Raw genomic sequence first — 12,169 nt, 5'->3', positions numbered from 1 at the left:
AGTTGCTTTTGTACTGCGAGATTCACACAAGTGCACTGGTTAACATATAGTGTAGGGGAGTGCTGCACCTAAACTTTGGACACCAAATAACTGCAACTTACACCTTCATACAAGTTTTCAAGATTTATATAGACCTGTAAAATTGATACCTTTATGCATGCACAATTTACCCAGGTCAAGGTTAAAGTTTCAGGTGATTAGGTCTATTGTACACATATCTGACATCCATACAAAGAATAAGGACAGACTCTTCAACATTGCCTGCTTTTATTATTATGAAAGTACAGATACAACTTACATGAAAACACAGTCTTAAAACTTAAGGGACTGTTGGCCCTCTGCATCCACAAATTCAACCATCCACTGCTTAAAAATATTAAAAGACAAAATTCAAAACTAGTTTTGATTTTTCTATTTTAGATAAGGGATACTATGTCTTTGTATATAATGGGGTGAGCATCCATAGATTTTGGTATGTTGAGTGGGAGTCAGGGGTGTCTTGGAACCAACACCCAGTGGATCCCAAGGACCTACTGTATATGCAACCATTCTCCTTGGATTTCTGGCCCCTTCCCTTTTTTTGCCTTATAGTTACTATTAATTTATAATCAATTAGTTATGAATTTCAGTTCCCAGAATCCCTTGGTCATCAAGGCCAGTAGCCATGTTGGTTGAGGGCATCTGGGACTTCTAAGATCTAATTTTATATGATCCTTGATATAATCCACTATGCAGAAACAAAACATGCTCTCCTTATCTGCAGTAGATTTGCTGTAGCATCTCTTCACAAACTGTAGATTAACTGATGATTATGAAATCGCCAAGAAGCCTGGAGAATGCTTATGTGTTCTGTTGATAGTTTTGTGAGGAATTAAGTAAGATTAAGAGCATTTCATATTTACAATAAAGCCATTTGAATAGTATTTAATATAATCTGCAAGAGCCACTTGTCTAAATATCATGCTAGGTGTTAATTGTCTTTAGGATAATAATTCAATATGTCCAGGTTTGTATGTACTTCTTATGTAAATTTGACATTACTTAGGGTTCTGAAATAGTTTTGACCATGTTGATTACGTTTCCTCTTACCCTACAATGCATTGTTAAATTATTTTGTGCCTCTCCTGGAAAGAATAAAAATGATAAAATCTCAAATCCACCCAGAATGAATCTGCTGGGGCAATTCCAAGGGTTTTTCCCCCCATTGGTTGATTTTTACCCAGCCATTGGCAAATTGACTCACTATTCCTTGAACCAGGAGTCAGAAATTCCTTTTCTCTTCTGTTTTTCTGCTGCAGAAATTCCCAACAATCCCATTTGGGGGGCTCCAGAAAGGGGTAAGCGGAAGCCTTCAATCACAGTGAATCATTAAAAAAAACCTATTTTGTAATTTATTTTTAAATTCAAGAGCAGTTCCTGTAATGAACTATTTACCTGAATCTTTTTTAAAAAATTATTTGATTGTCACAGTGTTTAAGGGTTACTATGTGTTTGGGGTTATCTGGATATTTCCCCCAACAGTTTTACATGCCTTTTAGCTTTATAGTTCATTTTTAATTCTATAGATAGACACATGTCGCATGTTTGATGGGATCGTGGATAGTTTGCATGCCAGTGTATCCCAGGAGATTTCTTTTAAGAAATGTCTCATCCCTCACTTTCCATGAATGATTAGCTGTGTGGTTTAAGCAGCTCAGTTATTTTTAATAGTTATTTTTCATATTGTTGTGCTCTTTTTATGGTTAAAATAGTTTGCTTAAACTGTTAGCTATCTTAAAATACTTCATATGCTATGTATAACATCAAATGTTTGATCCTAATTTTGCAGCTTACATATATCATGGTGGGGCTAAAGTGGTTGCATTACAACTGAAGAGACCTGGGTTGAGATATATATTTAGTCTTGCAGCTCCCTGGTGACCTTGGGCCAGTCACCACATATACTCCAGTATGCTTCTTTCTTATTTAAAAGCATTTTCTGGACATATCAGGGGAGCTCCATGCAGTCCACGCCCAGCATTTTCCTAGCCCCAACTTAGATGTTGTACAAGATACATTAATTCTATGAGCTTCAATAGATCATGAGAAAGATGATAGTATAACTGTGAACCCTGAAAGACCTTTCAAATTATGGGTCTACCATGATGTTGATAAGTACTTTCAGATATGCACTTACCTCTTATCTGATATACAGATTAATAAAACAGATAACATATGTGATTTTATGTGCTGTGAGCAAACACAAAATGCTATATAAATTCGAAATCATATCACTGTTATAATCAGGGTTAATATGTCTTATTCAGTCTATAATGTATTGGGCCAATCTACCTTATTATAGATAGACTTGTCTGAGAAAGCAGGAAGGCACTAATCATAGGAAAGGGGAATGAAGGAAATATCCAGGTGATGTTTTTAAATATATTTTGGGTCATATGTGAGTATGTGTAAAGTAGGTAGGTGCGTGGACATATACATACATATTTATTTATTTTTTCCAATTCCTTGCTATGAGCAGTCTTGCTATTGTTAATAGGTTTGTTATCGCTTCTTTATCCTCCTTTTTACATATGCATACATTCATGCACACCCACACACACTCTGCCCGGAGTTTTCCCTTCAGATAGATATTTATTTATATTATTTATTTACTACACTTGTACTCTTCCCTTCTCACCCTGAAGGGGACTCAGGGCGGGTTCACAAATGCCAAATTCAATGCCGTATATACATATAAATATCGGTAAATAAGCAACTACAGTAAAATGAACCCAATTGAAAACATAAACATTAAAACATCAGTTAAAATCACAAGATCCAAATCATACTCCAGGGCCAGATAGCTAGATAATATGATTAAAATGGCACTATAAAATACAGAAGTATAGCATATCTTCCAGTTGTTTCAAATAATTCTCTATCATTTCAGTTTTTCGCTGCTTTCAAAATGTCCTAATTTTTCTCTATCCTCTTGCTGCCTTCTCCCGTCATTCTTGGTTTATTTTATTAGTGCAAACTGTGTTCATGAATAGAAGGGAGGGGCCTGTAGACTCAGGCAAGGGAACACTGCTGCAGCCTTTCCTAGATTGTATGTATTTTACCATTAATAACTTATGCCATCTGGACAGATGTTGTTCCATTTTCATCTGCAACACAGACGTCATTCCATTTTCATCTGTAAAATGTTGGCGGCTATGACATTGCATGACTGGTAATACTGTAGCATTATTATTTGTACGTAATATGGTACGTAATATGACACCTATGACATCTCTTTTGTGGGAAATTATGGTTTGGAAAGAGTTACATTTTTCATTTTTGTGGTAGATTGTATATTTTCATATTTGGTTCCACTCATTTCAGTGTAGTAGCTGAATAATGCTTTGGTTTTACAGAATAAAAATTAATCATGTTGATTTCTTCTTTTTTATTAAAAAAGAGAGAGATTAATTGGTTGGATTTAGTGACTTATTTCTTTGTTGTGGTAGCAGTTAAAAATAGATAACCAGGGGCTAATAAATGTTAATGATCCCATTCACTCTTAGAAAATCAATTGCTCATGATTACAGCACATCTCAGTACATCTTTTTTGCTAAAAGAATTTAATATTAAGAATATGTGAGAAAGAATTCTTCCATAGACATTTTGTTTTGTCATTGCCAGAATTTTAATGTTGGTGTGATAAATAATTTGGGTCTAGTTAAATTTCTCTGAAGAAAGAATTAAAGCTGAAAAACATATTCTTCTTGATTTCTTTATTTCAGCAATCACATTGAAATAAATGATTTCACTCATTTTCACATTGTTTAGGCTGTTTATTGTACCAACCATATCATGGTTAGAATTCTTTATGAGAGTGGGTTTCTCCATTGATCCTGGAGAATATGGTCTACGTGTGCAATGAAGAGCCCCCCCATGAGGGTTCAACAGAGATTCCCAAAAAGAGCAAAGTAGTGGTGATTTTAAACTAGAAATGGGACGATACAACCCTATAATTACAATTTTGTTTGCCATAAAGCCCACAAAAGTGCTTTGTTGTGTATTCCCACATGACAGAATTGCATTAAGATGCCCCTTGTGGTCCTTTCTAGGAACCTCATCACATTGACTTAGAGCCTTCTTTGGGAATGGAGCTCTATGGCAGCCACCACACAATGTCATGTGACTTCTGGCTGTGGCTCCACCTCCAATCGGGGTAGAAGCATCCTTGGAAATTTCCCCCCCAATAAGGGAGACCTGCTCTATTTGGGCAATATTTTCCCAGTGTCATGGGGGAAGCATTGCCCCTTGGGAGCTGCATGCCCCTCATGTTTTCTGTTTCACTTGCTGGCGAAATGGTATGGAAGGGGGCCCTTGTGTGATATGGTCAAAGGTCTTAGATTGTAAGTTGTCGTCCCCCCCCCCCCCATTGGCCCTTCAAATGCTCAAATCAGTTAGCAGTCAATATTAAAATAATCCAATCCAAGAATTTCAATAAAATCTTTAAAACATAAATACTAAAACCTGGCACAATGAAAACTGACAATAGGTATTCCTGTAGCCTATTATCCTGTAAAATTGTATTTCATGTTTCTTCCAGAAGGCAAGAAGAACAAATAACATTTGCGTACATCCAATCATTCTAGAGTCCTTAGATAATTGGACCAAAGACTCAAATTCTTACCCCCAGAAGTTCTCTTATTTATTATCAAGAATGCATACTTATCAGTAGGAGTTACCAGAAAGATCCCGTTGGAAGATGTTAGCCCCACCCCACATCCAGAGAAGGCTAGTCTGGTAGCATAAGGCAACACAATGCTATAAACCCCTGCCTTACTCACTTTTTTCACAACCACTTTAATGAAGATTATTATAACTCCCATTTTACATAAAGAGAAATGTAATTGAAAAGAGATTGAGAAAAAAAATGACTGCATCTTTCAGATTAGCTGGGTTTTTATTTTAGCATGAGTTTTGTAGATATAATCCCATTCCTTCCAATGCAGTACACAATGGTATTACACCCCCAGGTATAAGGCATGTTTATGCAGTTGTGCAAGAGGGATGGAATGTGATAGGATCCAGGAAAGTACAGATCATGTTCATTGCTCTAAATTCTTTAAACATTACATTAGAAATCGTATTTAGGATGTTATCTTTTCCTTACATTTTTCAGGATTTTAGTACATTCTATCCCATTGCCACAACTGTATAAATTATGTCCTTAATTAGTACTGTACCAGAAGAAGTGGGATTATACCCACAAAAAATCTTGCTAAAATAAAAACCAGTCAAATTGAAAGGTGTGGACACATTTCTTTTTTCTTCTCTACTTTTTCCTCTTTTTATGGTGCAAAAGATTTTACACAGCTACTTCTTTGAAAGCTTTCACTATAAAAGGTCCATTTCTAATATCCAGAGGTAAACTCAGGCCCTAAAAGTTCAATTGGCATCTTACAGAGTGAAAAGTTGTTCTTTGAAACTTTTTAAGGAACTCTCATGAAAGATTTTATAATGTGAGTAATTAAAATATAGTATTGAGCTATTGACTAGTGCTAGGTCATTAATCAACCGAAAAAATTCTATGATCCATGCTCTGAAGCACTGTAAAATAATAGTATTGGTGATCAGTGATGCATGTAGTCACAATTAAGCAGTTCAGTTGACAAATGAGAGAGTATACTTAATTTTCCCCTAATTGAATTGCACTATATGCTTGGCCACCATTGCATCCTTCCCTATAGCTTTGGATTCTAGCTATTTAGACACATACATTTGTTAGAGAGAGAGAACAATTAAAACTGTATTGTCCATTAACACGAAAATTCAGACAGTAAGAAGTGTGTTTTGAGCTGATCTTCAGAACTAAAATCATTAATATGCCTAAGGATATTTTCCTAATGTTCTTAAGATACTTCCAAAAACCAAACCCGTATCTTATTATATCAAAAATGGTCAGGTGGGTAAGAATGCTCAAAATATTAGAATATTACACCAACTGCTTTGATGTTTCCATTGTCATTAATATAGTCTGTAGCAATTCAACTGCCGGCACATTTCAGCCTTGACTGCAAAGCATTTTACGAGTTATGGAAAAAGTTGTAGAATCACTGGCGTATTTATGTTTGGTGCTTAGTTGCAGATGTGAAGTACAGTGCTTTGTTTTTCTTATACCCTGAGACCAGCACAATGCTTGACTGGATTTAGAATAGGCCAGTAATCAAGGATTCTGGGAGCTGAAGTCCAAAACACTTGAAAGACCAGAGTTTAGGAAACCATGAACAGCCCACCCACAGAAATTGATCTTATTATCAAACTGTGTTTACTAACAAGATGTTTCCCCAGGCTTCATATGAAATATCTTGTAAACATAAACACCAGAAGATCTAGTCTTCTTCTTCCACGTGACAGACCTTCAGATATTTTAGGAGTGATTTCCTTTCTCCTACTTCTGTTGAATCTTTTTATGCAGTTAGATTGATCATACGATGAGCATAATTTGACATGGGGCTACATGTGCTTCCAAGTCACTCCTCAAAACCACACTGCTGAAATTTGGTGGTAACTGGGAAAATCCTATTTAATGCTTGCTTTAAATATTTTCTAGTGGTTTGCCACAAAAATGCTTGTTTTTAGTTCAGAATTTTCCGTTAAAATACACAGCAGGTTTGGGGATGTGGATGGGAGTTAGTTTAAAGACATACCAGCATATCATAATGTTCTGAGGAGGGTCTAAATTGCACCAGACGATTGCATATTCTAGGATAGAAACATTTTTTCTGTTGGTCTTACATAATTTTCACTGCATCATTGTTTCATGCCATCATTCCTTTGTGGTTTGAGCCAGAAAACAACTTTGGAGATTTGTTTGGTTTTTTTGTAGCACCATCAGTGTGTGTGGCAATTCAATCCCAGAATTTCACAGTCCTGGCAAGTAAAGTGGAATGTTAGTGTTATACTGTAATTGTGTTGTGTACGCTGTACAGGTCAGACAGAGTATCTAAGTTAATTTTAAAGAAGCAATGAAAAAGCGCCACTCACACAGACATTGTGCATATTGCCAATACCCATCCAAACATTACTACATTGATTGCAGACATCTGCAGAAGAATGCTACATATATAGAGATATGTGCATGTATGCTTCTGTACAGTTTATGGTGGCTTACAAACCCATGGACACACACACACACACGTGTGTGTGTGTGTATCTCGGCATGTAGGTGATCAATATGTAGATGTGAGGAGAAGAACCAGTGAGACAATTGAAACTGGGAATGTGTCAGGGATGCTTTTTCCCCATACTTCTCTTCAACCTTCAAAATAGTCCCCAAAGGATTTAATAAATATATTTTAATACAATATAAAGTAACAGAACTTCTAAAATAATTATTCTGAAAGCAACATCAAGAGACAGAATCAAAACATAATTCAAAAATTCTTTAAAGCTTGGTGGAATAAAAAAAGAATTCTGGATCAACCCAAAGAGAATTCATCGACCCTAGTACTGCTGCTGAAAAGCCCTGCCTTGTCTCACAAGCTAACAGTGGAGTTAATAATAGGGTGGAGTTAATAATGGAACACAGTGCAGAGTTTCAGGTGGTGGCTGCTATAAGGTATAGCATGCATATGTTTGTGCAGAACACAACCCTTCAGAAGTCTTGTTCTTAAAGCAGTGTGTGTAACATAGTGCATATAGGTGCTTTCGAGTCGCTTGTTGACTTATGGCAACCTCATAAATTTCATCAGGTGTTCTTAGGCAAGAACTACTGGTAGATGGCTTTGCCAGTTCCTTCCTCTGAAATATAATCTACAACACCTGTTATGTGATTTTCCATCCAAGTACTTATCAGGACCAAACTTGCTTGTCTCCTATATCAGATGGGATCTGGTATCTGCAGGATATTTATTGGAGATAGTTATAAGTGTACATACAAATAACTAAGGTTGCAAAGAGATTAAATACTATATAAATGAATTAGAGAGAAAGGAAAGGAGATAGATAGTCCCATACTTTGATGTATTGCCAATTTTAACACTTCTTGAGAATTTTGTAGTATTTTAAACAATATATTGTAGTTACATGTCCTTCATCTTACTTCTCAGATCTTTGGACAAAATTCTGTTAGTCTCAACTACAGTAGATCCATGGAATCAAGGTCCTTTGAGTAATCAATCAACACATAGATATATCCCATTGATTTAGTTGTAAATAACAATCAGATTTGGGCCTGTTGTCTTTTCTGTTTGTAATATTATCAAGTGTTTTGTAAATTAAAATAGACTTTTTTTTCAGTACACTCATATCAAAAGGGAGAAATAATTTAGAATAAAACTGTATCAGGAACTTGAATGAAAATGAAATATAGAAGTAGAAATAGTATAATTATGGGGTGGAAAGCAAAAGTATAAGGAAAATCTTTTATTTCATATATTTCATATCTTTTTCTCCTTCACATAAAATCATTTCAATAACTGTGCTACTTTTGTTCTCAATTTGCTGAGTGAACTAAAAAACAATCACGTAACAGTCTGATTTGATTCAATTTTAATGTAAAAGTTTATGTGCTGAGGTTAGATAGCCCTATGGGAACTTTATGGGGGAATCTAGTTGACACTACATTTCAAAAACTTTTATGCACCACAAAACCATTGCAAACTCTGAAGCAATAAGCTGGGGCTGAGAAAACCTAGAGTGTTGTTGGTGGGAGAACTATAAAAACCAGAACCTTGTATGTAAAATATAGGCCTGTCAGAAATAGAGTTAGGGCCAGTTCAAAATAAATGAATGGATAGATCTGAATAGAGTTACCTTGTTTGCCCTACATGCTTCTCCTATGTTCCAAAACACCGGATATCTGTGAATGGTCTAATGTTTGAAGAGTGTACTGAAAAAAAGGGTTTTCTTCAGAGGTCTTTTTTCAGTATTGTACAGGTTGCATCACTCTCATGTAGAAATCTAAAATCCAAAATATTCCAAATCCAAAACTTTTTGCCATCAGCCACCCATTTCTGGGGAAAGTGTTTTAGTGCCCACTATGTTTTCCCACAAGGCACTCTGATAGGGAAAATAGAAGGTGGCAGAAAACTCTACTTATAGAAAGTCTCTGTAAAAAGTAGATGTTCTTGATGTTTCTGCACTCGCCTTATGCCCAACCAGTGGTGGCATGTGGCAGGACTAGAAATGGCTGCTAGTGGAAGTGCAGAGCAACCCGTTGGCTGCCACCTGTCTATAGCCCAGGGAGAATGAAAAAAATTTAGGGAGGTACCCTTAGCAAAGTACCCTTCTTGGCTACTTTGCTAAAAGGACAAAATGTGTGCTGACAAGTGGGGAAACATGTGGGATCTGTTTTTACCAACCTTCTGTAAGCAGAATTGTTCAGCATTTTGCCCTCTTCTCTTTCTTGTGTCAAGGCTCCTTAAGTATAAACTTCTGATTGGACATGTGAGTAACCCGCTTTTCCTCTATGGGTTTGCAAATACAAATATTCCAGAATCCAAAATAATCTGAATGCTGTTCCTGAATAAGAGAAACTCAATCAATTGACTTTCAATTGACTTTATTGGTGCCAAATCATAAAAACACAATAAAGTGTACTTACACATAGTTCTTCCACAAATTCATTATTTTAATTAATTCAGTTGTAACTCAGCACTAAATATAGGTGATGATGTTCTAGTAAAAGTTTTTTCTGTGTTTTTGAGCAGATTTTTTTGTTTCATATCAGCAAATTAAAGTGTTTTGAAAGCTCATTAGAAGACTTTCAATTACTGTTTCCTCTATATTCTGAGAAAATCTTACTCAGTCACACATGGCAAAATAAAAAAAGTAAAAGCAAGTCATAAAAACTGTATGAGAAGGAGCAAATTTGAGGTCATAATTTTATAGAACACCCAATTCTTATCAGATCACCAAAATAAGGGTATTTCTTTTTTTAAAAAAAGTAGTATTGATGACCCCAATTTTACAGGCTTGTGTTATCTGAAATATCTATCAGGCCTATGTATGCAGATCATATTTTCAATAAACATCTGTTTTGTCTAAATGCACAGAAATGTGGGAAATGGCTGAGGAGGTACAATATTGCTGATCCATTAGGATAGAACATATAGCACAGAGAGATATTAGAAGTAACTATAATCCTAATCCAGGAGAGGAGGAAAAACTTCAAATGCACAGGATTCTTTCTTGTGACTGTTGTGGTGGAAGATAATACACACTGAAAGAGGAACACAAACAGGAGTGTATAAGCGCTGTGGTTGTAGCTGAGGGGAAATTAGGGCTATTGCCTCTACCATAAGAGGTCTGTTCTTTCAAATATATTTTCATTCAGTACACAAACTTCTAACATTGCACAACTTAAAATATCAGATGAACATTTAAAAATGCAGTTTGGACATGCAAAGAAAAGAGGCAGGCAATGTGAACTACAGTATAGTATCAAGAGAATGTGAACACAGTAGTATAGTATTCTATGTGTTAATCATTTTCTGTGCTTCTGGATGGATTTAATGCTAAAGAGGAGGTGAATCAGCTAGGCCTAGGCCAGTTAGTACGGACCTGAACTACATTAATTAAAATCATGGGTTGCTCTGATTTTCATGACTTTCTGCTTGTGTAAGCAGCACTGCTTACTATTTGGCAAACAGCCATGGCTCTTTACAGCATCGTCCTGTTTTCCTGGGATCAGACACCCCAGAACAGGAGATGGGACCCCCCCCTTGTCTTGTCAATCTGGTGTTTGCAGTGCCTACCAGGCATGAAATTGTACTACTGGACACTGCTTGGCAAATGAAGTGGCAACATCCAGAGTGATCAGGTGATTGGAATAGGGAGAGGGAAAAGAGATAGCAATTCCTCCTTTGCCCCCCTCCCTCTCTCATGTTGCTTCATTGATCTGAATATCATCATTCCAAGTGCTGAGTGGTGTCCAGTGCCATTTTCATGCCTAATGGGCACTGCTAACACCAGATTGATGGGGGCAAGGAAAAGATTGTTGTTTGCCAAACTGGTGCTAATGCTATTCTGCCATATGGCTGCCATCCAGCACTTAAACTGGCTCAGTGGCATGCAGTGTAATCTCTAGCAACATTGATCTGGAATACCCCACTCCTAATTAGCATCACTTTTTCTGGCCAGTGGAGATGCACCCTCATTCTCTGCAGTGCTCATTTTGGGGGATGAAGGATATTTTATTGGGAGGGCAGAGTTCTTACTGGAGGGCAATACCTTCATTTTCGTCCCCCTCTCCATAGCTACATCCCAATGCACCAACATATTGAAAGGAAGTAAAACAAAACTTAGGCCATTTTCTAACACGTTAAGTAAATAATCCAAGCTGCCATATATGAACTCTGGAATTTTAAAACATCGGAATGTTCAGAGTTTTATTTATCTATATTAGTAGATGATACAGATGCATTAGCAGCTTTCAGGGAAAACTTAGAGATTGGAGTCGGTCTGGAGCCAGCACCTAAGTCTTTGAGATATTAGGAATGAGCTGCAAAGAGAAAACAAGAAGAGCACCATTCTTGATTCTCCTAAGCATATGTACAATGGCCTCAGAAGAGATATTAAAATATCTATCTATTTAGTTATTCATTGATGAAGATCCCCTAACCAGTTCAAATGAACAATAACAAGTTATAATTTTTAGACTTTGTGGAAATAGTTGCGACCAGAATCTTTGATTCATCTCTTTGAATGTGAGGGAGGGAGAGGGCTGGAACTTTCTCATAAGATCCCTGTGCTTAATCAGATATTAGATTTTACAATATATAACTGTATTTTAATAAATCAATTTTCACTCCTTCAAAAAAAAAAGTGATAGAACAAAATAAGGGCTTAAGGAAGACTACTATTATATTCCCTTTTGGAAATTAATATTCAAACCTTGCTAGTGCTGTCCAAATTCTTTTCCATATGCTTTAAGTAAAAAAAAAAAGAAAAGGAAAAGTAGTGATCACATCGGGTGTTTCTATTTTCTGCAGGCCCTATCAGTGTGGACACTGCTCCCAATCCTTCTCCCAACCTTCAGAGCTCCGGAACCATGTAGTCACCCATTCCAGTGACAGACCTTTCAAGTGTGGCTATTGCGGTCGTGCCTTTGCTGGTGCTACTACACTCAACAATCATATCCGGACACATACAGGGGAGAAGCCCTTTAAGTAAGTAATCAAAGGATCAGATC

The 12,169-nt window shown here is 36.5% G+C and overlaps 1 protein-coding gene across 2 annotated transcripts in view; it reads left to right on the top strand.

Annotated features, from left to right (window-relative positions):
• PRDM6 (PR/SET domain 6) overlaps positions 1-12,169 on the top strand; it is a 128,361-nt gene that overhangs the window by 110,834 nt on the left and 5,358 nt on the right. The window contains exons 7-8 of one of the 2 annotated variants that reach the window (XM_067465583.1): positions 1,299-1,337; positions 11,970-12,146. In XM_067465583.1, the coding sequence (XP_067321684.1) occupies positions 1,299-1,337; positions 11,970-12,146 (216 nt within the window). The remainder of the gene's footprint in view (positions 1-1,298; positions 1,338-11,969; positions 12,147-12,169) is intronic. The other variant, XM_060761965.2, reaches the window with a different exon arrangement.

This window comes from Anolis sagrei, chromosome 2 (genome assembly GCF_037176765.1).
Source record: "Anolis sagrei isolate rAnoSag1 chromosome 2, rAnoSag1.mat, whole genome shotgun sequence".
Lineage (NCBI taxonomy): Eukaryota > Metazoa > Chordata > Lepidosauria > Squamata > Dactyloidae > Anolis > Anolis sagrei.
Note: the sequence above shows the minus strand (reverse complement) of the source record. Positions and strands in the feature narration are given on the sequence as shown.